Source organism: Pseudophryne corroboree, chromosome 1 (genome assembly GCF_028390025.1).
Source record: "Pseudophryne corroboree isolate aPseCor3 chromosome 1, aPseCor3.hap2, whole genome shotgun sequence".
Classification (NCBI taxonomy): domain Eukaryota; kingdom Metazoa; phylum Chordata; class Amphibia; order Anura; family Myobatrachidae; genus Pseudophryne; species Pseudophryne corroboree.
The window spans coordinates 576,077,347-576,105,254 of record NC_086444.1 but is presented as its reverse complement, the minus strand read 5'-3'; the positions used below and the strand labels follow the sequence as shown (position 1 = coordinate 576,105,254).

Below are 27,908 nucleotides of genomic sequence, written 5' to 3'. Positions count from 1 at the left end.
AAAAACACACTACAGGCTGATCCAACTTTGATGTAATGTCCTTAAAACAAGTCAAAATGAGGCTCAGTAGTGTGTGTGGCCTCTACGTGCCTGTATGGCCTCCCTACAACCCACACAAGTGGCTCAGGTATGGCAGGATGGCACATCAATGCGAGCTGTGGCAAGAAGGCTTGCAGTGTCTGTCAGCGTAGTGTCCAGAGCATGGAGGCGCTACCAGGACACAGGCCAGTACATCAGGAGACGTGGAGGAGGCCATAGGAGGGCAACAACCCAGCAGCAGGACCGCTACCTCCGCCTTTGTGCAAGGAGGAACAGGAGGAGCACTGCCAGAGCCCTGCAAAATGACCTCCAGCAAGCCACAAATGTGCATGTGTCTACTCAAACGATCAGAAACAGACTCCATGAGGGTGGTATGAGGGCCCGACATCCACAGGTGGGAGTTGTGCTTACAGCCCAACACTGTGCAGGACGTTTGGCATTTGCCAGAGAACACCAAGATTGGCAAATTCGCCACTGGCGCCCTGTGCTCTTCACAGATGAAAGCAGGTTCTCACTGAGCACATGTGACAGACGTAACAGAGTCTGGAGACGCCAAGGAGAACGTTCTGCTGCCTGCAACATCCTGTGTATATGTGTTCATGTCATTTTGTCAGTCTAGTGTACCGGTACTAGGAAATATATACTTTTTTATCAATTCCAAATATATGAGCTATTAATTATAATCCGTTTTTATAAACCTAATACACACTTTTTTAACACATTCCTTTTGTTTGATACATATTATATGAATTTTTATTACTATAAATAAAATTTATACATATTTTCAACCTTGTTTCATTGTGGACATTACTGAACAACTATAAGGTTATAATTTATACTTATGCTAGGTATGCGCTAAGACACTCATTTATTATTCTGATTACGCCACAAGTGGGATCCGGTGGTAATCCCACATAGTGTCATCAGCAGCAACCAGCTAGAAGGGGGCTGTGGATACGACTAGCGCAGTTTTCCAATTTCTTCCCTATTTTCCAGTTGCAACATCCTCCAGCATGACCGGTTTGGCAGTGGGTCAGTAATGGTGTGGGGTGGCATTTCTTTTGGGGGCCGCACAGCCCTCCATGTGCTCGCCAGAGGTAGCCTGACTGCCATTAGGTACCGAGATGAGATCCTCAGACCACTTGTGAGACCATATGCTGGTGCGGTTGGCCCTGGGTTCCTCCTAATGCAAGACAATGCTAGACCTCATGTGGCTGGAGTGTGTCAGCAGTTCCTGCAAGACGAAGGCATTGATGCTATGGACTGGCCCGCCCATTCCCCAGACCTGAATCCAATTGAGCACATCTGGGACATCATGTCTCGCTCCATCCACCAACGCCACGTTGCACCACAGACTGTCCAGGAGTTGGCGGATGCTTTAGTCCAGGTCTGGGAGGAGATCCCTCAGGAGACCATCTGCCACCTCATCAGGAGCATGCCCAGGCATTGTAGGGAGGTCATACAGGCACGTGTAGGCCACACACACTACTGAGCCTCATTTTGACTTGTTTTAAGAACATTACATCAAATTTGGATCAGCCTGTAGTGTGTTTTTCCACTTTAATTTTGTGTGACTCCAAATCCAGACCTCCATGGGTTAATAGAATTTGATTTCCATTGATCATTTTTGTGTGATTTTGTTGTCAGCACATTCAACTGTGTAAAGAACAAAGTATTTAATAAGAATATTTCATTCATTCATTCAGATCTAGGATGTGTTGTTTTAGTGTTCCCTTTATTTTTTTGAGCAGTATATATATATATATATATATATATATATATATAATTTGCATATGAATTGAGGGAATACAACCATTTCCGGATACCAAACAAGATATTTTTGCCGAAATAGACAGCAATTGTTTACCAGATTAATTAATTATTTTTAGAATTAGTCCAGTGTTTGTCGCAAAACACCTGGTCGTTTTAATGATCATAATAAATGTTATATTTTAATCAATGAATTTATAAAGTGTGCCCCAGAACAGGCACGTACAGTAGTTGCTTTCTTTTTACACCTTTGTAAAAAAACTTTTTTCTTCATAATCACATATGTACTAAGATATGCGATTAGTACCGCAAAGGACAGCTCTCCTGGTAAGAGCTGTCCTTTGCAATCTGCGCCCTGAATACAGGATTTTTACCACATTTTTTTCTTTAGTACATCCCGCCCAGTGAGATATATGGGGCTGCATAATAGCTGCTCCTGCTGGCAAGTGGTCCACAATTCCAGTGGTGGGGTTAGACCAGCGGTGGCACATGGTAAAGGTAGCAGTCTTTGAAATATAAAGCAAGGAGAACCAGATCTCTATGCCAGCAGCTTGTGAATGCAGTCACTGCTAACAAAGCATTCAGTATGGCCTCTTGCTGCCTCCAGTACTGGAGCTTTTAGAGAACACGCTGTAAATACACCTACAAAAATCTACATTTATTAACTTAAAATGAAGACGAAAAAAAATCAATCTCAATGTAAATTAGCTGCAGAGAAGCCATAGAAGATGTGATGTTGCCCACCTGGGTGCAAATTAAAAACCGTCAGTGAAAGGCACATACAGTACCAAGTTGGAGGGATGTAGAAAGGAGAAACCACCCCCACAAAAATTTTGAGTTTGAAGATGTGTTCCTTCTCCTAGGATGCTCACACTTGCCTGCTTCTGAAAAAGCATTTTAAAGGGAGTGTGTGAAAGTAACACCTATCAGTGCGGTAATGTACTGCTACATCTGAGAGGCGTGAATGTGACTTACATTAAAATGTAAATGAGCCCCAAAGTTAAGGGGGGTACTCACGAGCGATCGCTGCTTAAAATCAAAGCAATCTGACTATTTTGCTTAGATTTTAAGTAGTGATGAGCGGGTTCGGTTCCTCGGGATCCCAACCCCCCCAAACTTCACCCATTTTACACGGTTCCGAGGCAGCCTTGGATCTTCCCGCCTTGCTTGGTTAACCCAAGCGTGCCCGAACGTCATCATCCCGCTGTCGGATTATCGCGAGTTTCGTATTCTATATAAGGAACCGCGCGTCGCCGCCATTTTCACTAGTGCTTTGGAGATGATAGCGAGAGGACGTGGCTGCGTTCTCTCAGTTTCTGTGTTCAGTGTGCTGCAAATATCTGTGCTCAGTGTGCTGCAAATATCTGTGCTCAGTGTGCTGCAAATATCTGTGCTCAGTGTGCTAATTGCTTTTTTGTGGGGACTGGGGACCAGCAGTATTATATAGTAGGAGGACAGTGCAGAGTTTTGCTGACCAGTGACCACCAGTATTATACGTTCTCTGCCTGAAAAACGCTCCATATCTGTGCTGCATTGTAGTATATAGTAGGAGGACAGTGCAGAATTTTGCTGTGACCACCAGTATATATATATAGCAGTACGGTACAGTAGTCCACTGCTCTACCGCTGTGTCGTCAAGTATACTATGCATCCATACCTGTGCTGCATTTTAGTTGTGCTCAGTATATAGTAGGAGGACAGTGCAGAATTTTGCTGACCACCAGTATATATATATATATATATATATATATATATATATATATATATATAGCAGTACGGTACAGTAGTCCACTGCTCTACCTCTGTGTCATCAAGTATACTACAAAGGTTCAGTAAAATGACCCAAAAATCAAAATTTAAAGCGTCTGATGAGAAGCGTAAACTTGCCAATATGCCATTTACGACACGGAGTGGCAAGGAACGGCTGAGGCCCTGGCCTATGTTCATGGCTAGTGGTTCAGATTCACATGAGGATGGAAGCACTCATCCTCTCGCTAGAAAACTGCAGTGCCACTCCTAGATGGGCCAGGTGTTTGTGTCGGCCACTTGCGTCGCTTAGCTTAGTCACACAGCTACCTCATTGCACCTCTTTTTTTCTTTGCATCATGTGCTGTTTGGGGACTATTTTATAAATCTGCCATCATGTCTGACACTGCAGTGCCACTCCTAGATGGGCCAGGTGTTTGTGTCGGCCACTTGCGTCGCTTAGCTTAGCCATCCAGCGACCTCGGTGCAAATTTTAGGACTAAAAATAGTATTGTGAGGTGTGAGGTGTTCAGAATAGACTGGAAATGAGTGGAAATTATGGTTATTGAGGTTAATAATACTATGGGATCAAAATTACCCCCAAATTCTATGATTTAAGCTGTTTTTGAGTTTTTTTTGTAAAAAAAACACCCGAATCCAAAACACACCCGAATCCGACAAAAAAATTTCAGGGAGGTTTTGCCAAAACGCGTCCGAATCCAAAACACGGCGCGGAACCGAATCCAAAACCAAAACCCGAAAAATTTCCGGTGCACATCACTAATTTTAAGCAGTGATCACTCCGTGTGTACCCCTCACAGCGATAGCGATGCGTATCGCTGGTGCTAGATTGCTAGGTGCTAGACAGCGCACCCCCCCCCCCCCCCGCACGCTCAGCACACATCGCGCTGTGCTGAGTTGGGGAGAGATGTGTGCTGCAGCACACATCTCTCCCCACATCTGCCGGTGAGTACTGGCCTTTAGTAAGATCTACTTGTTGAAGATGAAACACTGATATTTTTCAGGATTTGTTTGCGTATTGAGTTTTACAAGAGGTTCCATATACTGTAAGTGGTCACGAGAAACCTTATTTAAAATGAATGTAGCTATAGGGATCATTGTGCCTTATAACAAATACAGGGACATTTTTTTTTTTTTTTACTTGAAGCCCGAGGTGTGTGGCTTCATCACCCAGTGTCTGTGCCAAACGTGCTGGGGGCATAGGTTCTTGGACCCTCTCCAAAAGGAGACAGGCCCCGTTACTCCCCTACCTCTCAGAGCCAAAAGGCCTACTGAGGGGAAAAAGGGACTGTGGGTCCCCCCTTGCCGAAACGCAGATGGACCCTCGAGTATCCCCAAGGTTGGCCGAAGCTTCCCCCTGGGAATCGATACAGCCTCTGGTCCTCCCCAAAAGGAGAAGGCCTCGGCAACTAGGGGAGAGGGTGGCCCATAAGGGTCTCACCTAAACCCCGAACAAAGAAACGTGACGTGACTTACAGAAAAACATAAATAAGTGCTGTGTAGTGCAATAGTGCAAAACACGTGCATAAATAAATAAGCCCCAGCCAGAAGGCCGGGGGTGTAATAAAAAAGTATCCCTGCCCTAGCCAAAAGGCCAGGGCAAAGAAAAAAAGTGCAGCAGAAGTTGGGGAAGTGAAAGTGCAAAGTGCCATACTAGTGCAAAGGTGGACATCCAACACCAGTTCAGGTTCAGGCACCCCTGGCTCTTCCAGCACCAGGGGCACATATCACCTCGAGCTTCAGGCTGCTCCTGACCTCTGAGCCAGACCAAGCTTCATACCCACTCTGTGCCAGGGTCAACCCCCAGTACAAGAGTAGATACTAGACAGGGCATTCCCACTCCACGTAAGGGGTCCTATTTCAACCCCTAAATAGGCAACGCATACTAAGCCCAGTTTTTCTCCACTCTCGACCAGAGGCATTGCCACACCTCGGCATGGTACTCCACAAGGTGTTTCTCCATTCCACACTAGGAACCTCTCACGCTCCTAGTGTAAGAACAGGTACTCCACCAAGTGTTTCCCTCGAACAGGTACTACACTTGATCTTAGCCAAAAGACAGGGAAATGGCACAGATGATCACATTTGAATGTATGTATCTCTGATTTTCCCCCCAAGAATGTAACAGCTGCATAATGGGGGCAAGGTAAAATCAGGGAGATTGCTAGGGAGTCTCGCAGAATGAGGGAGGGTAGGCAACTATGAGAATGCTCCTTTACACTCCGAGGTAGCTGTGTCCCCTAGAGTTAATGAAAGAGAAATGTATATTAAACAGCCAATAGCAATAATGAATATTTCATACACAGCCTCTAATGGATGGGGAATATGAGCTGAATCTAAACCAGGGCTGGAATGGCATCCTGGCATTTCTGACAAATTCCACAAGGGAAAATGGCCTCATGGGCCAGTCTGGCTCAAATGTCTGACTGAGCAGCTCCTCCTCCCAGTGCTCTGCTTGGCAGCATGCAGAAAGACGGAGTAGGCTATGTGGCCAGACCCCTGTTTCCCATGACTCGCCTCATGATGCATGGCCACGCCCTTGTTGTGTGTGGCCATGTTCTTTTTTGTGCACAGAGGAATGTCGGAGCCAAATTAGAGCCCCAGTCTATCCCTGTCCTAAACTATCTTATCAAAAGCGAGCTCCTTACACGTTAGACAACAAAAAACAGAGGATTGCAGGCCTAATCCAGGTTTGTTAGCAAACCAAAAAAGCATACTAATAGGCAAAACCATGTTGCACAGTAACTTGCACTGCAGGTGGGACAGATGTAATATGTGCAGAGAGAGTTAAGGAGGGTACACACGGAGAGATCAGTGCTTAAATTCTAAGAAATCTGAGTTAAGCATGGATCTCGCCGTGTGTATCCCTTACAGCGATAGCCTGCGCATCGCTATCGCTGGTGCTAGATTGGCCTGCATGCAGGCACAATTTAGCAGGTCACTCATTTCACCGCTGGGTAAAATGAGTGCCCGCCCGCCCCCCCTCGCTCAGCACACATCGCGCTGTGCTCAGCAGGGGGAGAGATGTGTGCTGAACGGTCACTGATAGATCGCTCAGCACACATCTCTGGGGAAATCTTCCCATTAGTGCTGGCCATTAGATTTGGGTGTGGTGTGTTCAAACTGAAATCTAAATTGCAGTGTAAAAATAAAGCAGCCAGTATTTACCCTGCACAGAAACAATATAATCCACCCAAATCTAACTCTCTCTGCACATTTACATCTGCCCCACCTGCAGTGCACATGGTTTTGCCCATTAGTGTACTTTTTTGATTTGCTAACAAACTTGACTAACACCCTGAGTCTGCACAAGTGTAGGAGTGAATATACATATCTGTGTGAATAAACCAAGATGGTGGCCTGTCAACTATAAATTACGGCTGTGCTTGATTAGTGGTACTCCCAGAAATTTTCTAATAATACAATGAGCAAATTTTGCAAGAGCAATAACAGGGACAAAAAATGTCTTACTGGGCACTCTTAATTAAAAAATGTATAATATATACACACACACACACACACACACACACACACACACACACAAGTTCTATTAGATATCCTTAAAATTAGCATTCAACAAATACACATTATTAAAACACATTTCAATGAATCGTGATCATATGCAATAAAGATGCAAAATGCATCAGGCAAAAATATAAAGAGAAAGCACCCTTGTATATCCTTAAACAGGTAATGTTATAGGTTAAATTGCCTCAAGGGGTGTAATCAGGCACGGAAGTTGCTGTATTCCGAGATCAACACGGTACTATAATCTCTACTTGATAATTGTTCTACGATAACAAAAGGTTAAAGGGCGGTACACAGAACGCTCTGCACACATCTCTCCTACCGCTCAGCATACAGCGTGATGTGTGGTGAGCGGAGGCGGGGGCGCACACTTCACACAGCGGTAAAGTGATTAATCTGACTAGATTTGGCATGCATGCATGCCAAATCTAGAGCCGGCGATAGCGACACGCGGGACTGCGCATTACTGTCGCCGGCACCCTACACACGCAGCAATGTGTGCTTCATTTCTAAGCAATCTAGTCCGATTACTTAGAAATGAAGTAAAAAGCGCTACATGTGTACCGCCCTTACCTCAACACGCTAATGTGTGCATACCTTACATGGGCAGAATCCATGCATAGAGCAGTTCTTAGCATATGAATGGAGAAATCAGACCTTAATGAGCTCTGATATGGACGTACAGGGAATACATACAATTTACCGGCGGGCGCGATGCCGACTGCCCATATGCCGACAGCGGAATCCCGCCCGTCAGAATGCCAGCAGCAGGGCGAGCACAAAGAGTCCTCTTGCTGGCTCGCTGCGCTTGCCATGCTGCGGGCTCGGTGGCTCGCTACAGGATATATTCCCACTCTGGGTGTCGTGGAATAGTCCTGTTTTGATGGGATTCTGGCTGGCAGCATTTCCGGCTTGCGGGATTCCAGCGTCCGTATCCTGACCACCGGGATCCCGACAGCCAACAAATTGAACAGATCCCACGTACAGAGTTTATTCACTCACTAATCCAGGTATGTACGAGAAGACAGATTTGTTAGCGTACATATAGGATCTGTGCACATAAATTCATTTAAACAATTCTTCTGTGTTTTCAGTGGTATAAATGCATATGAACAACCTAATGAAGTGGAATACACATGATATACCGCCTGTCAGGTTGCCGGCTGTCGGCATACCGGCAGGGAGCACAGCGAGTCCCTTCATGGGCTCGCTGTGCTAACCACACATCGGGCCCACCACATGTTATATTCCCACTCGGGTGGTAGCGTGGACCACAGTAAGAATACGGGGCTGGGGTTGGGATTCCGACGGGCGGCATATAAACCACATACCAATGATGTAGGCTACTAAAGCAAAAAATAACTGTGTGTGTGTGTGAGATCACATGCTGTATCCACATAATAGCTTGTACAATACTTTTTTAACCCAATAACCAGATGGAAACAGGAAGTATTACTCAGTATTAAGTATTAATCAGTATTACGAAATGAGCACATATCTACATACTGGTATATTCAATTTCCAACCTCAGATGTAGTGGTGAGAGAAATAGAAGGGGAGGGAAACATAGTACCAGGGTTGGTATTAAGCCTCACCACTTCTACTGTCAGAAGCTTTGTAAGCATTGGAGCCGCTGATGAGAGGGAGGCGAGTGCATAATCCTGGATGAAAGAAGAATACTGAGACACTTCTGCTTTTTGTACAACACAGCTGGCTTTCCCCGTACTGTGACAGCATTGCAGAGATACTCAGATTGCAGTTCCAAATGAGAGAGTCAGAGTAAAACGATATAGAGGTAACAAATCAAAGGTAATATACAGTATACCTTATATGAAGACCTTGAATACTCTACATATATATCAATCTGATATATTTTGAACACACTTATTGGTTAAACATTGCATCCATGTCTGATAAGGTAGTACGCTCTATTAGACATTATCCATAGCAGTCTGTTAGCCCTGAAAGCGGCTGCTAGTGGTTTTCCTTGTAGTGTGATGTGACTGTATGGAACAGTAGGATAGCAAAATATATACACTGCTCAAAAAAATGAAGGGAACACTTAAACAACACAATGTAACTCCAAGTCAATCACACTTCTGTGAAATCAAACTGTCCACTTAGGAAGCAACACTGATTGACAATCAATTTCACATGCTGTTGTGCAAATGGAATAGACAACAAGTGGAAATTATAGGCAATTAGCAAGACACCCCCAATAAAGGAGTTGTTCTGCAGGTGGTGGCCACAGACCACTTCTCAGCTCCTATGCTTTCTGGCTGATGTTTTGGTCACTTTTGAAAGCTGGCGGTGCTTTCACTCTAGTGGTAGCATGAGACGGAGTCTACAACCCACACAAGTGGCTCAGGTAGTGCAGCTCATCAATGCGAGCTGTGGCAAGAAGGTTTGTTGTGTCTGCCAGCGTAGTGTCCAGAGCATGGAGGCGCTACCAGGAGACAGGCCAGTACATCAGGAGACGTGGAGGAGGCCGTAGGAGGGCAACAACCCAGCAGCAGGACCACTACCTCCGCCTTTGTGCAAGGAGGAACAGGAGGAGCACTGCCAGAGCCCTGAAAAATGACCTCCAGCAAGCCACAAATGTGCATGTGTCTACTCAAACGATCAGAAACAGACTCCATGAGGGTGGTATGAGAGCCCGAAGTCCACAGGTGGGGGTTGTGCTTACAGCCCAACACCGTGCAGGACGTTTGGCATTTGCCAGAGAACACCAAGATTGGCAAATTCGCAACTGGTGCCCTGTGCTCTTCACAGATGAAAGCAGGTTCTCACTGAGCACATGTGACAGACGTGACAGAGTCTGGAGACGCCAAGGAGAACGTTCTGCTGCCTGCAACATCCTCCAGCATGACCGGTTTCGCAGTGAGTCAGAAATGGTGTGGGCTGGCATTTCTTTGGGGGGCCGCACAGCCCTCCATGTGCTCGCCAGAGGTAGCCCGACTGCCATTAGGTACCGAGATGAGATCCTCAGACCCCTTGTGAGCAGTGGCGTAAGTTCGTCACAGTTGCCCGGAGGCAAGTTCATACCAGTTGCCCCCCCCCTATATTTAGATAAATATATTATGTATGTATGTATGTATGTATGTATGTATGTATGTATGTATGTATGTATGTAGTGTTCTGAATTTTGTTTTATATACTGTATATATACATTTCATTGTCTTTTATTTTAAATCACACATTTCTTAGCAGTGATACCCAGGATTAGAACCCACTGACAGCAGACACTTTACTGATTGAGCTATTTGCTCCAGTACAGGAAGCATGAGAATTGTATCTATATGAAGTTATGTGTAATTGTCAGAGAAGTAACTTCATATAGTGAAAAGATAGCGGCAGCCATCAATTAACTTACTTCAATGGTGTCACAGAATGGGGGGAGAAGAGCCCCCCTTCAGAGCAAAAGCCCGGCGGCAGATGACTCCGTTGCCTTCCAGAGTTCTGCCTCTGCTTGTGAGACCATATGCTGGTGCGGTTGGCCCTGGGTTCCTCCTAATGCAAGACAATGCTAGACCTCATGTGGCTGGAGTGTGTCAGCAGTTCCTGAAGACGAAGGCATTGATGCTATGGACTGGCCCGCCCGTTCCCCAGACCTGAATCCAATTGTGCACATCTGGGACATCATGTCTCGCTCCATCCACCAACGCCACGTTGCACCACAGACTGTCCAGGAGTTGGCGGATGCTTTAGTCCAGGTCTGGGAGGAGAACCCTCAAGAGACCATCCGCCACCTCATCAGGAGCATGCCCAGGCGTTGTAGGGAGGTCATTCAGGCACGTGGAGGCCACACACACTACTGAGCCTCATTTTGACTTGTTGTAAAGACATTACATCAAAGTTGGATCAGCCTGTAGTGTGTTTTTCCACTTTAATTTTGAGTGTGACTCCAAATCCAGACCTCCATGGGTTAATAAATTTGATTTCCATTGATAATTTGTGTGTGATTTTGTTGTCAGCACATTCAACTATCTAAAGAACAAAGTATTTAATAAGAATATTTCATTCATTTAGATCTAGGATGTGCTGTTTAAGTGTTCCCTTGATTTTTTTGAGCAGTGTAATACATTATATATATATATATATATATATATATATATGTATATATATATATATACACACACACACACACACACACACACACACACATATATATTTATTACATACGCATTCATACACACACACACAGTATATATGTATATCTCTCCTCCCTCCCACACACCGCAGTCTGTCTCTCCCCAGTGACTCCATGCTGCATTCCCAGCTCCCCTACCCCAACCCAAAGCCCTGTATCCCCTCACCAAGTCACAAGATACTCACCTGCACTGCGTTCCCCAGTACACTGCACAGCAGGTACCATGTGGCCCTCACACCCCACCAGAAGAGGCCGGCGCAGGGCACAGGAATCCTGGCCAGTGGAGCTGCTGCCATGTCCCATAAGTGCCTGCAACAGAGCTGGACCCTGAAGAGCGGGTGCACACTCACTCTGCACAGTCAGTATGTGTAAGAGGCTCCTGTCACCCAGAGGCTGTGGCAACACCGCCTACAGCTCACGCTCTATTTGGACAAGATGGCTCACATTCCTGCCGGGCAGTAAGTGGCATATCCTTGGTGCCTCTCTGATCCTTGGGGCCCGGTACTGGAGTACCCTTTGACCCACCCCACCCTGTCGCCGGCCCTACAGACACACTGAGTTTGCCAAATATAATAAGCAGACATATGATTACCCACTGGCCCCTAATACTTCCTGTAATCAGTTCTGCATTTTGGTCAGGGTAAGCTGATTGGAACCTAGCAAGACAATCTGCAGTTGATAGGTTCACAAAGTAAAATGTTTGTCACTATAGGGGAGATGTATCAAGCCTTGGAGAGATATAAAGTGGAGTATTTGCCCAGGCCCCAAAGCAAACCACTGTTTTAAAGGGAAAAAAAAGAAGAAGAAAAAAGGTGGAAATTGCATTCTTTGTGTTGTATATAAATTACCAGCCTTCTCTTTGTGTTGTATATTGATTACTAGATTGCTATCTGTAGTGTTCAGCAGGCGCTAGGATGATGTCTGTATTGGAAGACCTCCACTGAGGTGGTTTCTGTATTGCACGGTGGTCACTAGGATGTTGTACTTTTTTAAGGAAGTCACTGGAGAGTTCTGTGTAATGTACGGCAGTCACTGGGCTGCTCTCTTTGGGGGTCATTCTGAATTGATCGCATGCTAGCTATTTTTTGCAGCGCTGTGATCAGGTCAAAACTCGGCAAAACTGCGCATGCCTATGCACCGCAATGCGCAGGCGCGTGGTACGGGTACAAAGCGGATCGTGCAGGGCAATGGATTTAATGAAGAATCCATTCGCACAGCCGATCAAAAGAAGATTGACAGGAAGAAGGCGTTTGTGGGTGTCAACTGACCGTTTTCAGGGAGTGGTTAGAAAAACGCAGGCGTGTCCAAGCGTTTGCAGGGCGGGTGTCTGACGTCAATTTCTGGTACCGGACAGGCTGAAGTGATCGCAGTGGCTGAGTAAGTTCGCACACTTGCAAAGCGAAAATACACTCCCTCATAGGCGGCGACTAACTAATCGCAGCGCTGCAAAAAGTAGCTAGCAAGCGATCAACTCAGAATGACCCCCTTAATTGTATATTGGTCACTAGGTTGCTCTCTGTAGTGTATTACAGTCACTAGTATGCGCTCTGTATTGTATGGTGGGCGCTAGAATGCTACCTGTATTATACGGCAGTCACTGAAATGCTCTCTGCGTTAAATGGTGGTCACTGTGATGGCATTAGCACACGCAGTCGAGCTCAAAAAACTTTTACAAACATACAGAAACTACTTTTTCAACCGGTTTAAAGGAAACATTCATGTTATATTTCATTGCGTCAAGAAGAAAAGGATTAACATGTCAGTTTAAGATGTCTTTTTTTAAAAGACTTTTAATGCAGATGTTTCTTTGCTTATGCACATATTATGCTTTTCTGTATTAGTATTTTTCCCCCCAAGCATTCCCGATAGAAGAGAGGTTTTTCTGAGTTGTACTGAAGCCTAAATGGTCTATTCCTGAAGCAGTGAAAAGAGTGGAGAAGTGAGCCAGTGGAGAAGTTGCCCATGGCAACCAATCAGTTGCTATGTATAATTTTTTAGAGTGCACTTGATAAATGTTACATAAATGCTAACTGATCGCCATGGTCAACTTCTCCATTGGTTCACTTCTCCACACTTTTCACTGGTTCATGACCAGACCCCTAGATGTGAGTGTGTACTTGCAAAGCAAATTGTTAAAAACAAAGGGGTTATACAGTAGATGTACTGTATATAACATAAGCCTAATGTAAACCTGTCGCATATGCTACTACTCCCATCTTGCACAAATCTTCAGATAGTTGCAACTTTGCATACAGTATGTCTGCAACTCTGCATCAGATCCCTGATTAATAGTCTGTTCCAGTAGCTGAACATTCAAAGGGTATATTAGGACATATTTGCATTGTAAAACCAGTTGGTGTTTTATATACAAATTATCAGCCATTTTAATTGCGCTTATCAGGTAATTTAACAGATGTAATATGTTACCTGGCAACTTGGGTTCCTATCATAACATCCCCTTCTTTCATCATTCGTATACTGTATGGTCTGTGAGATATAAAACACAATGGGTTAACCATAAATACAGCAAAGTCACAATGTTGAGGATAAACCAGTAATTGGAGCCAAAGCTGGTTTGTTCTGTAACCTGCAACCACTCACCGCATTGATACTAATTTCATATATACTAAATATGCGATTAGTATCACAACAGACAGCTCTCCTGATAAGAGTTGTCCTTTGTGATGCACTTTGGCTGCTGGACTTCCATCTGAGCATGCACATACTGTAAAAGCGGCGGCCGCAGGGGATGCTGGGAGGGTTGCTTGACGAAACCCTCTCCAAATTGCATTGCGGAAGAAGAAGCCCCATAGGCTTCTACAGGGTAACGCCAGAAAAAGCTGGCATTACCCTGTGCGGTGAAGTCCTGGGGGACGGAGGTAAGTACAATGTGCCCTGAAGTCCCATTTGGCACCTCTCTGCGCAGCCACAGAAGATCCTACCATGTCCTTGTCCCTCTCTATCCGTGTGCTTGCTCCAGTGCCCCACTCTGTGATGATTGCTAACTATTGCTTGCCTCTTTTTGATATCATCTTCACAAGATGTCTGCAGCTCAGAACCTTTGTGTAGACGCAAATTTTTTAGTGTAAACTGTACATGTACATCAAATAACCATTGAAGGTTACCTTGCGATGAATATCCTTAAGTGCAAAGCTCCTTATTGAGCTCTATACGGAGCTGCAGATAGGTATGGTCACACACCCTTTTAATCATTTAGTACATCGATCTAAAGAAACTATCGACAGGAAATCACTGAATGTTTGCACCATCGATGAACATCCCTGCATTTGGAGGTGGAGCAAAGCATTGTGACCCTGTACCAACTTAAAAATAATAAAACATTGGATTTCCACCGAAACTGTCAATCATCGGTGGCAAAATATCGATGGTCAACCGCCATCCCTAGAGTAAAGACAGCAGAATGGAGGTCTGTAACCTGTCAGCACCCAGAGCCACCCCACCCTACCCCTCTCCCACTCACCTCCCCCATGGAGATAGGATACCAAGATGAGAAAGGCTTTACATAGATGAGACAGGGACAGCGGGAGACAGAGGTGGGAGAGATGGAGGGAGAGGGTAATGGAAGTGAGAGATACAGATGGGGGGGGGGGGGGGGGGGGCAGAGACGTGTATGTGTGTGTGTGTGTGTATATATATATATATATATATATATATATATATATATATATATATATATACACATATATACACACACACACACACACACACACACACACACACACACACACACATATATATATATATAATTATTATTATTATTATTACCAATATTTACCTCATGTATGGGTCCACACTCAGAAAGACTGATTCCAGTAACACTTCTGAAAACAGATATAAAAAGACTCTTTATCAGACATTGTTCAGACTTATGGAGCTAAAGCAATAATTTCCTCTGTTTTCAGAACAGTTATGTTTACGCACAAAACTAATTTAGCATGTTAATGTAACCATTACCATTTTCATGCATACTAGCCAACAAAGTCACCTTTGGGGTTTAGAATTGGTAGGTATGAGAGACAAGGCATGATTTGCAGTACCGAAACCTTGATGATTAGATTCCACTGTCCACTTCACAGAGAAAATGGTCAGGATCTGGGAATCTGTCTACTCTCCTAGGAGTGCAGAGGAATTCCACCAATTTTGTTAGTCTCCTGGACATTCCAAATGATTCACAGATATACACAAACACAATTTTTTTCGCACTTGAGCATTTATCAGCGGTCTGTACTGTATTTAAGTTCCATTGTGCATGTGCCGCAATGGGCTTACGATGGCGGTCACAGAAAGGATTTATTCACAGTAATTGACAGTCAAGTACCTTTTGGGAGAGGTAACGGGGAAATATCGTAAAAATGCAGGCGTGTTGTAACCATTATGTGGGATGAGTAACTGCTTGCTACTATGATCCCATATGTAGCAGAAAAGTGGACGGCACCTTACCTCCTGTGGCCATGATGCACTTTCATAAGGCTACAGGATGGGGGAAGGTCATGGGGGAGGTTCTAATCATTGGGGATTTTAATTATCCAGATATAAATTGGGCCAGCGAATCATGTGATACAGCTAGGGGTAACATTTTCTTAAATATGCTAAAAGATAACTACTTGTAGCAAATAGTTAAAGAACCAACCAGAGTAAGGACTATACTGGACCTAGTACTAACTAACAACGTGGAGATAATAGCAAATACCACAGTAGGCGAGACCTTTGGTAAGAGTGATCATAATATGATCACATTCGACATTAGTTTTCAAAAGCAGCATCCTAAGGGTTCAACTAAGACCCTTAAATTTAAAAAAGCTAATTTTTACATGCTGAAACACACACTAAAGGAGATAGATTGGGAAACTTTGTGTCAAGGAAAGAACACTGCAGAAATGTGGGATGTTTTTAAAATATTGCTAGACAAACACACTCATAAGTGCATCACCATGGGCAGTAAAAATAAGAGTATTAAATTAAAACCAATGTGGCTAAACAAAATGCTAAAGGAAGAAATGGATAAAAAGAGGCGAGCATTCATAGCTTTTGAATCAGTTGGGAAGGAGGAGTTATTCCAGTACTACAAGGAATGTAACAAAAAAATGCAAAAAGGAAATCAGAGCAGCTAAAATAGAAAACGAAAAGCAAATTGCTAAGGAGAGTAAAACGAACCCTAAAAAAAATATTTAAGCATATAAATGGTAAGAGGCTAAAAAAAAAAAAGAGAATATAAGAACATTAAAAAGTGAAATGGGACTGAAAAAGCTGAAAAATGTAACACATTTTTTTCATCAGTGTTTACTAGAGAGGACCAGATGGTGGGATTAGTGAGTAACACTAATAAAAGTAATGATAAAGGCCCAATGCTTAATACTTATCTGTCTGAGGAAGTAGTCCGTGAGCGATAAAAAAATAAAATAAAAGGCTAATAAATCCCTTGGTCCACATGGACTGCATCCTAGGGTTCTGATGGAGCTAAACGCAGAAATAGCAAGGCCACTGTATCTGATTTTCACTGATTCAATTACATGAGGCATGGTACCAAAGGACTGGCATATAGCAGAGGTAGTCCCAATATTTAAAAAGGGTATAAAACTTCATCCTGGTAACTAAAGACCAGTTAGTCTGACATCAATAGTGGGAAAACTTTTGGAAAGTATACTAAGGGTGTCACAATCCTGACTGTATTTCTCAAAATCTGGGGCTTACCTCTGCGTATCCTGTAACTTGCATCTGTTCAGCTCACCAGGAAGACTGCAAATCTGTGTTTGATTACCTTGATTAGCCACCTGAGTAGGAATTCCTCCAAGTTATCAGCTGTGTGCAGCATTTTGATTCTTCACTATGTTAATTATGGAGTTTAGGCCTGAAAGTCAGCATCCTCTGTTCAATTGCAGAAATTCAGGCTTCAGTGTTTTTTTTCCGGCCTGCTAGGCCTTACTCCACATCGGAGCCTAACCTGAAGTACTGACATGACAGGGTCTGATCACCTGACCTGGAGCTATCCAATCCTGTGCCAGCCTGAGACTCTCTGAATCACCTGACTCTGTTCACCAATAACCAAGGACCAGGAAGTGTAAGTAAAGAGACTTGTACTACAGAATCTGCCAGTTCCTTGTGTCACACAGCTGTGTGTGAGCTTTGTAGCTGAGCTCCCTAAAAAGGTAACACTTTTACTTTTGTTCCTGTAAAACTTTGCTCTTTCGCTACCCAGTCTGGAGTACATTTGTGTTACCAGTTATATCCAGTATCAGTCTATTCTTAAAGACACAGCTGCAGTATTCTTCAGTCTCGTCTTAAAGCCACAGTATTCTTCAGTCTCGTCTTAAAACCACAGCATTCTTCAGTCTTGTCTTAAAGACAGCTGCCGTATTCTTCAGTTTCGTCTTAAAGACACAGTCTTCAGTTCATCTTCAGCCTCGTCTTAAAGTCACAGTCATTGTTCCACATACAGTTGCGTTTCCAGTTCTACCAGTACCCAGCCCGGTTCACAGTGCGGTTCTCAGTCTCACCGGTAACCAGCCCGGTGCTCAGTCTCGCCAAAAACCAGCCCAGTTCCAGTCTCACCGGTAACTAGTCCAGTTCAACATCTTCAGCTCTTCCCCCAGATCTGCGTAACTCCAGAACCTGTTTCATAGTAACATTAAGTACACAAACACCTACTCCTGTGACAGTATATCTAGTTCGTTCTCACCAATACAGTCACCATCCTGCTATCAACACCAAGTCCTTGGTGATCCAGTGGTCAGGATACGGCTCCTTCTGCCGAGGCCCGGGTTCGATCCCCGGTCAGGGATTGCTCCTCACTACTTCATCTCACTGATACCCACAGACCAGCCAAATATACACATAGTCCTCCTGTTACCCGCACGGACTTCACATACACGCCGGGTTCACAAAAACCACAGTCATGACAAAGGGATAGCATACAGGAGTACCTGGAGAACTCCTATGCTATTAATAAGAACCAGCATGGCTTTGTGAGAAATAGGTCATGTCAAACTAATTTGATTTGCTTCTATGAGAAAGTAAGCAACAATCTTGACCAAAGTAACGCAGTAGACAGGGGCGTTTTAAGAGATGAGGAGGCCCGTGTGCAGCCTTCTGCTTCAGGGGCCCCCTCCTCTCTGACCGAGACACAGCATTTAATACTTACCTCTCATGGGTCCCCCGGCAGTGCCATTCTTCTCCACAGCGGCAATAGAGTCTGAGACCAGACTCTATTGCGCATGCGCAAACCTCTGGGAACACGGCACGGTGGCCATTTTCCCAAAGATTTTGCTACTGCGCATGCGCAAAACTCTGGAAAATTGGCCGCCATGCCATCTTTCTGGGGTTTTCAGCAGGCGCAACAGAGTTTGTTCCCCCTAGTGTTCAAACTCTATTGCGCTGCCGAAAAAGGGATGGCTTCGACGGGGGACTTCAGAGAGGTAAGTATTAAGCAAATGGGTGCAGTGTGTGCGGGGTGGGCCCCCCTGGACCTGGGGGCCTGTGTGCCTCGCACACACTGCACCCATTATAGAAACGCCAATGGCAGTAGATGTGGTCTATCTGGATTTTGCAAAAGCTTTCGAAACAGTGCCTCACAGGAGGCTGATTTTCAAATTAAGGGAGCTTGGTATAGGAATCACTGGTGGTCATTCAGAGTTGATCGCAGCCAGCAACTTTTTGCTGCTGGTGCGATCAACTAATCCACGCCTATGGGGGGAGTGTATTTTAGCTTAGCAGGGCTGCGAACGCTTGTGCCCTGCTTAGCTAAAAAAGTTTTGTGTAAAAGAAGACCAGCCCTGGACATACTTACCCTGTGCGACAATCTCAGCGATGATGGGGCCGGCTTTGACGTCAGACATCCGCCCTCCGTTCTCCTGGACACGCCTGCGTTTTCTTTACCACTCCCCGAAAACGGCCGCCAACGGACAGGTGACGCCCCGGAACGCCTTCCTTCTGTCAATCTTCTTGCGGGGGCCGCTGAGACCGCTTTTTTCGTAACCAGTGTCGTAGCCACGAAGCACGTGCACAATGCGCATTCCAGACCCGTTCGCACCGCAGCGAAGAACCGCTGCGTGCGAACGGGTCGGAATGACCCCCACTATTTGTACATGGGTGAGTTAATGGCTGGATAACCGGAAACAGCGAGTGGTGGTTAATGGGATGTTTTCCACCTGGGCTAAAGTAATTAGTGGAACACAGCTGGGTTCTGTGCTATGGTCACTATTGTTTAACATATTTATAAATGATTTAGGAAAAAGACTTGAAAGCACAGTGTAAATTTTTGCTGATTAGGTTAGTATAGCCTCCAGTGGATCTTATGCTAGTCAGATCTCCAAATGTGCCCAGAGAGATCCCCCTGTTACTATGTCAATCCATATTCAATCATGTGGCCATTGTGTAGTAACTTTGGATTTAACTAGTGCTAGCCTGATATCATAGGCGTGCGCAGCCAGTGGCGCACCCAGGGGGGGGGGGGGGTTTCTGAGCACCCAGAAACCCCGCTCCACTAAAAAAAAAAATATATATATATCTTTTTTTTTTAGCTGCATGAGTATTATTAATGGCTGTCTAGCGTCCTCTGCAGCCTGCTGTCTTCCTGGTGGCACTTGTAAGTGCAATTAAAGTTTACTTTATTTTAATTATAGTACATATATATCCATGTGCATACATATATACACATGTATATACGGGTGTGGTTCATCAAATCGACAGTGTCTAGGTCGACAATGTTTAGGTCGACCACTATAGGTCGACAGTCACTAGGTCGACATGGATGGAAGGTCGACAGGGTTTCTAGGTCGACATGTGCTAGGTCAACAGGTCTAAAGGTCGACATGAGGATTTTTTTTTTTGGTGTCGTTTTCTTCGTAGAGTGACCGGATCCCAAATTAGTGCACCGCATCCCCTCGCATGGCTCGCTTTGCTCGCCATGCTTCGGGCATGGTGCCTTCGCTCCGCTACCGCTTCGCTCGGCACACTTTACCATTCCAATCGTAGTCCACGTGGATCGTTAAGTATGAAAAAAATCAAAAAAAGAAAAAAATGTGAAAAACTCATGTCGACCTTTAGACCTGTCTACCTAGCACATGTCGACCTAGAAACCCTGTCGACCTTCTATCCATGTCGACCTAGTGACTGTCGACCTATAGTGGTCGACCTAAACATTGTCGACCTAGACACTGTCGATCTTCAGACCGGATCCCGTATATACATACATACATATAAACACACACACGATATATATATATATATACACACATGTGTATATATATGTGTACTGTATGTGTGTGTACATATATATATATATATATGTATGCATGTTTAATATGCTATGTATATGTATGTGTGTGTATATATATATATATATATATATATATATATATATATATATATATATATATATACATACATACATACATACATACATACATACATACATACATACATACATACATACACACACACACTAGTTTTACGAACCCAGCATATACTGGGTCACCTCAGTCTGCACCCCCGTGATTGGCTCCGCCCAGTTCTGGAAACCCCCCCATGCAAATCCTGCGTTTGCCACTGGCAGCACATTTTATTAGGGGGTGCACTGTTGGAGGGGTGTGTCTAGCACCGCCTTTTGGGCGTGTCTAGCACCATCTATTGACGGTCAGCGTAATATAAAATATCCACCCTTGTACCAATCCTAATAATGCAGATGCATTGTCAGATGTTGTGGTGTGCACCAAATAAACACCCCTGATGGCACTTACTGCAATTAAACTGCTCCTCCTCAGCCTGGTCTGGCTACCCCTCTCTTTCCCCTGCAAGCTGCAGTCACTCACTGACAGTCGTAAACTAGTTACTGCTGCTGCTGGAAAAATGCGTTACGTGTCAATGCTGCTGCCGACCGCCTGCCAGTATTGAATTTGTCTTCCTAAGAGGAACGCTGGCTGCATGCTGCTCTTCATCGTTGTCTGGCGTTGGCATAGAATAGAAGGAGAGAAGTGGGCGTGTGATGGGTGGGCGTGCGAGCAGCATGATGTCATCATGTCACATCACGCTGTTTTTGTACATTGAGGTGGAGCCGGGAGTTTGAAAGCCGGTGGCAGTGGCACCCTTGATTAACCCAGGCGTCCAGTCAGTAATGCAGTCCTGATAGGGTGCAGCGCAGAGGGGACAGTAATCAGCCTGCTCGGCGATCGCTGCATCAGGCATGTAAGATCGGATTGTCGGACATTAGGGGGTGCCTGTGCGCACCAGGCACCCCCCCTGCGCACGCCTATGCCTGATATCTAGAAACATAGAATTTGTCAGCAGATAAGAACCACTTGGCCCATCTAGTCTGCCCCTTTTTTTTTTTTTACATTATTTTTATCTCTAACCTTATTTGATCCTTATTTTTTTGTAAGGATATCCTTATGTCTATCCCATGCATGTTTAAATTGCTCTACTGTCTTAGCCTCTACCACCTCTGATGGGAGGCTATTCCACTTGTCCACTACCCTTTCTGCGAAATAATTTTTCTGCAAATTTCCCCTGAACCTCCCCCCCTCCAGTCTCAGTGCATGTCCTCGTGTCCTATTGCTTCTCTTCATTTGGAGAAAGTTTCCCTCCTGGACTTTGTTAAAACCCTTGATATATTTGAAAGTTTCTATCATGTCCCCCCTTTCCCTTCTCTGCTCCAAACTATACATATTGAGATTTCTTAGTCTTTCTGGGTATGTTTTGTGATATAGGCCATGCACCATTTTAGTTGCCCTCCTTTGTACAGTTTCTAATGTATTAATATCCTTTTGAAGATATGGCCTCCAGAACTGAATACAGTATTCTAGATGAGGCCGTACCAATGACCTATACAGTGGCATTATTACTTCTTTCTTTCTGCTGCTGATTCCTCTCCCAATGCAGCCAAGCATCTGACTAGCCTTCCTCATTGCCTTGTTACATTGCTTACCTGCCTTTAAGTCATCTGAAATAGTGACTCCTAGATCCCTTTCCTCCTCAGTAGTTTCCAGTATAGTGCCATTAACACTATATTTAGCTTTTGGATTTTTGAGACCCAAGTGCATGATTTTCCATTTTTTGGCATTAAACTGTAATTGCCACACTCTTGACCATTCCTCTAGTCTACCTAGATCCTCAATCATTTGTTTTACCCCACCTGGTGTGTCTACCCTGTTGCATACCTTTGTGTCATCTGCAAAAAGGCATACTTTCCTTTTAATGCCATTTGCAATGTCACCAATATAGATATTAAAAAGCACTGGTCCAAGTACAGATCCCTGGGGTACTCCACTGGTAACATTTCCCTCCTGTGAATGCACTCCATTTACCACAACTCTGTTTTCTATCCTTCAACCAAGATCTTATCCATTCAATAATCCTAATATCCAATCCCAAACTTTCAAGTTTATTTAGCAGTCTGCGATGTGGAACAGTGTCAAAAGCCTTACTAAAGTCTAGATAAGCTATATCCATGGATCCACCTTTATCCATCACTTTAGTCACACAATCAAAAAAGTCAATAAGATTTGTTTGACATGATCTCCCCCCAGTGAATCCATGCTGTTTGGGATCCTGTAAATTGCCGGATTTGAGATAATCTACAACTCTTTCCTTTAAGAGTGTTTCCATCAATTTCCCTACTACTGATGCAAGACTCACTGGTCTGTAGTGGTTTGCCTCTTCCTTGCTTCCACTTTTGTGCAGTGGGACTACATTTGCTCTTTTTCAGTCCTCTGGAAATTACTCCTGTAGCTAATGACTGGTTGAATAAATCTGTCAATGGTGCTACCAGCACCTCTTTAAGTTCTTTTAGTATCCTTGGATGTATCCCATCTGGCCCCATAGATTTGTCCACTTTCAGCTTTGAGAGTTCTGTTAGGACCTTCTCCTCTGTAAATGTACTTGTTTCATTTTCCTGAATATCCCTGCAACTTAACTGTGGCCCCTTCCCCTCTCTTTCAGTAGTAAATACTGAGAAAAAATTATCATTAAGATGATCTGCTATTAAATTGTCTCCTTCAACAAGACTCCCAGTGTCCGTCTTTAGTTTTATAATTCCGCCTTTTGTTTATCTCCTTTCGCTTATATACCTAAAAAAAGTTATGCCTCCTTTACCCACTGACTGGGCCATTTTCTCCTCAGCTTGTGCCTTTGCACATCTGATTACCTTCTTAGTCTCCTTCTATCTCTTTGTCTTCATTGTTTTGGGTCTGCTTATATTTCCTAAAAGCTATCTTTTTTGCTCTCACAATATTTGCTACTTCTTTTGCAAACCACACTGGCTTCCTTTTCCTTGTGTTTTTCCTAACCGTTTTGATACAAAGGTCTGTTGCCTTCAATATTGCACATTTAAATGTTTCCCACCTCTCCTGCACTGCTTCCAAGTTCCTCCACTCTGCCAAAGAATCGCTTACACATTTTCCCATCCCTACAAAATCAGCCTTCCTAAAATCCAACACCTTTGTTTTTGTATGGGACGAGTCAGTCTCTGTCTTAATGCTGAACCATACTGCTTGATGATCACTGGATCCCAGGTTTTCACCCACTTTTACGTCCGATAATCTGTCTCCATTTGTAAGTATTAAGTCTAATATTGCGTCTTTCCGAGTGGGCTCCCTCACCAATTGGTGGAGGGATGCTCCCTGAAGGGAATTAAAAATGTCCCTACTTCTAGTGGAACTAGCAACAGACACCTCCCAGTTTACATCAGGAAGATTAAAGTCTCCCATGATTATTACCTCTCCTTTTAATGCCATTTTAGTTATGTCCTGCAATAGGTTCTTGTCGAGTTCCTCTTCCTGACCTGGTGGCCTGTATATCACGCCAATACGAATAATCAACTTTTCCCCTGTTTCTATGGTCACCCAAAGGGCCTCAGTTTTTTCTTCAATACTTTGTATTAATGTAGTATTTATGGGTTTTTTTTACATACATTGCTACCCCACCTCCGATTTTTCCAATTCTGTCCTTCCTAAATAAAGTATATCCCGGTATAGCTATGTCCCAGTCATGATTTTCATTGTACCATGACTCTGTAATTGCCACAATGTCTAGATCATCCCTTGTCATTATTGCAGTTAGTTCTGGGATTTTATTACCTAAGCTCCTAGCATTTGCACACATAGCTTTTAGAGTTTTGTTTGTACTTTTTCTGTTCCTAGCTATGTTCTTCTCTCTGCCTATTTGTATTTGGTTTTGATCTGAATTATCTTCTGTTGCTGAGAATATGCTTCCTATTCCCTTTGCCTGCAGAAACAATACCTCTGTGTTGGGGGGAGCAGATTTCTTTATTCCTGTTTGGTTCACTGCCCCCCTTTGTTAGTTTAAATAGTTCTTGATGAAGCATCTCATTAGTTTTCAGAAGGAACCTCCTATTATTATTGTGCACTGTACTCCATATCTCCTATCTACAGTACTAATATCTGCCAGCAGTAGTGGACATAGATGTTACTTTAGGATCCCTCTTTTAGTTTCCAGAGAGATCCTCCTATTGCTGCAGTAACCAGTATCTCTTATCTACAGTACATGAATTACATAACAATATTAAACATTGGTATCACTTATAATTAGATATATTCTTTTATATAATCAGCATGATAAGGTCAGGTAGCGGCCATAACGCCGCCGACACGTGTTTCGTTCTGTTAGACTTTTTCAGGGCTCTGAATTTGATTTTCATCAATTCATTCACGATTTATGTTAATTGTATCACCTAAATGTATTGTAGTGTCTTATTTCGTGGTTAGACAACAATTTTAAAGAATTTATTAAAGGTTAATTTTTAATAATCTTCTGTGCGCCAACAAAGACATTCTTTTCTCCTTCTTTTTTCTTTGCATAACTGAACTTGTCTCTGGTAGCACCCTCGAACGTCCAGTTAGCAATTACCAATCCTGAGTGATGGACATTAGTCGGGGTTCCCTCTTCTAAATAGATAATACTACAAATATTTAGCTGGTGCAGAACACATCCCTTTTCCCCATTCCCTGTATGCTCTATCCTCAAATCGGGGCTTATAACTAAGCAATAAAAATAATAAAATTGTGCAGGTGAGGGGGGGGGGGCGTGGGGGGGGGGGGGGGTTGCAGCCATAACTGTTGTTCATTTAAATCCACTCCTGCATATATTTATATATATATATATCTATACTCACATATATATAACTAACATGATGCCCGGCACTCCCTCAGAACAATAAGTAATTACCTGGGTGCCCTCCGCAGTAGAAAATAGTACAAAGCAGGCAATGAAACAGCGGCACTCCAGGATTTGTAAAGTGAAAAAATCTGTAATCAAAAGCATCGCATTACAGCAAATGTTTCGGGGCCGTAAGCCTTTTGTCAAGGTGTGAGAAAGGGGCTACGGGCCCTGAAACGTTGGCTGTAATGTAACGCTTTTGATTACAAATGTCTTCACTTTACAAATCCTGGAGTGCCGCTGTTTCATTGCCTGCTATATATATCAGCCATATAGAAATATATATGTGCCCATGCTCTCCCACTAATACTAGCCCCCACAGTAAGACTCACGACCTCCGGGAAGGCTGGATGCAGTGAGCTTCAGCGCTGTTACTGTAGAGAACAGTGCAATCAATCGCAGCCCGGGAAAGCAATGTGCACCTGCAAAATGGCTGAAACCATGTGCAGGTGCTGTCCTAAGTCAGACAGGAAGTGCTGTGGAACCTGAGAGTTGAAGATCCCACGGAGCTAAGCTCCGCCCCCTCTGCTCTGCAGTTTTTGGCATCCTTTTTTAAAAATATGCTAGCGCTGCTGTAATAAGTTTGCACTGCAGTCTGCCTGTTGTGAGAGGTCTCTGTTATCCCCTTAGGCTATGTTGCACACTGTGGGCTGCTAAGATGACCCTGGTCTCCACCCTATTCTTCTCCCTGACTCCCTGTTAGTCATAGAGCCGGGTAATACTCACAGGCTGCAGTGCTGGATGATGGCGGTGGGGACCAATAACGCAAGCTGCAAGCAGCTGCATTTGGATAACCCCAGAGACTGGTGTCTCTGCAGCCTGGGACACAGACATCAGCCTCAAGAGGTAGCGACTGCTCTCCTCCCGGCAGCTACAATTTCGCAGGCAGACAGGGGCAGTGCTGTCTGGCTGTCCTCAAATATCTTTCAATTAAAAAACTGCTGGAGAAAGCACAGAGAGTGACCGGCTCCCTCGTGCACATTTCTAAAACTGGTCTGGAGGGGGGGCATAGAGGGGGAGGAGCCAGTCATACTTATAAATTTAAAGTGCCTGCTCCAGTGATCCACCTGTCTATACCCCACTGTCATTAGCCTCCAGTGTCCCCTAGCGGATGAAGAACAAATATATCTCCTTAATAGCAGCCTTGTCAGTCTTGAATTTGGTTACAAAAGTGTCAGTGGATTCATCCCTCATCTAGGTAGTTGGTGGGACACAAAGTACGGGGGAATGCTTAGAAGGGCACAGAGTAAGGGGTAGGGAGGCCAATCCTGGAATCGGCGGGATCCCGGGATTTAGGCCCAAAAACGTCCGGGATTCAATCCCGGGATTGGAAGCTCCAATCCCGGGGATTGAGGGATCAGCGTTGAGCGTCCTCAGGACGCTGCCCGGCTCCCTCCTCTCGGCTCCCCCTGCACAGCGTGAGGTCACGCTGCGCTGTCAGCAGAGCAGGAAGGTACGGCGGTATTCATCCGCCGCCTCGTCCCGGCTCCCCCTACACTTACCCGCCGCCGCCTCCTCCCGGCTCCCCCTACACTTACCCACCGCCTCCTCCCGGCTTCCCTGCACTCAACCACCGGCTCCCCTGCACTCCCCCGCCGCCTCCTCCTCACCAGCTACCCGGCTGTGCAGGTTTGTACTTTTTTTAATGTCTGCGGGGCAGGTGGGGAGGGGCGGGGAGGGGCGTGGGGGATGGCCGGAAGCAGTTGAAAGCCAATCCCGGGTATCACGGGAATCCCGGGATTTACCATTTTTCAATCCCGATACCCGGGATTGAAAAAATGGCCCGGGATTGGCCTCCCTAGTAAGGGGGAATGCTTAGGTGGCACAGGATGGGGGAGGGGAGGGGAGATCTGGAGACAGGAATCCCCTAATACCAGGAATGTGGGGGCCTTCTCGGAGAGAGCAGCCCCCTAGGTCCAGCAAACATGGAGCCCACACCTGGTGAGGCTCCAAGACAGGCCACCCCCTGTAATCCCTGGCATCTCCTGTCAGCCCGCCCCCCAACCCCCTTTCCTTCACGCTCTCACCTGAGGTGCCGCCATTCAGGCTCCAGAGAAGAGCATATTGCAGTCAACGGGTGGGTCCCTGTAATGCACTTCTGTGTCGGATCCAATCAGCGGCCTGTCACCATGAAAGTGGCTGCTGATTGGATCTGACAGCAGAAGCGAGACATATGAGGCTGGCTGTCAGCATGCGGAATCCGTTGTGGTTGGTGGGAGCGGCGGTGTTCTATTCAGTTCACCGGGGAGGGAGGGCGCCGTTCGTAGCTGCAGAATTCATGCAGTTTGCCGTGTGCTGGAATCCGGACTATGGTGCTGTGCTTTTGTAGATCTCATGGAAAAAACAGCAGCGTGAGATGTCTTTAACTGCCTGAATAGAACACCGCCGCTCCCACCAACCACAACGGATTCCGCATGCTGACAGCCAGCCTCACATGAGACTCTAAGGAATAAGTGGCGAGCACAAA

General features: G+C 44.8%; 1 protein-coding gene across 5 annotated transcripts in view; it reads right to left on the bottom strand.

The window, feature by feature from the left end:
• Positions 1–27,908, bottom strand: part of LOC134899886 (prostaglandin reductase 1-like) — a 105,883-nt gene that overhangs the window by 38,685 nt on the left and 39,290 nt on the right. For 4 of the 5 annotated variants that reach the window (XM_063914208.1, XM_063914206.1, XM_063914205.1 and 1 more), the window contains exons 3-4: positions 15,051–15,096; positions 13,682–13,741 (exon numbers count right to left, since the gene is read on the bottom strand). In XM_063914208.1, coding sequence (XP_063770278.1) covers positions 13,682–13,741; positions 15,051–15,096 — 106 coding nt within the window. The remainder of the gene's footprint in view (positions 1–13,681; positions 13,742–15,050; positions 15,097–27,908) is intronic. The other variant, XM_063914209.1, reaches the window with a different exon arrangement.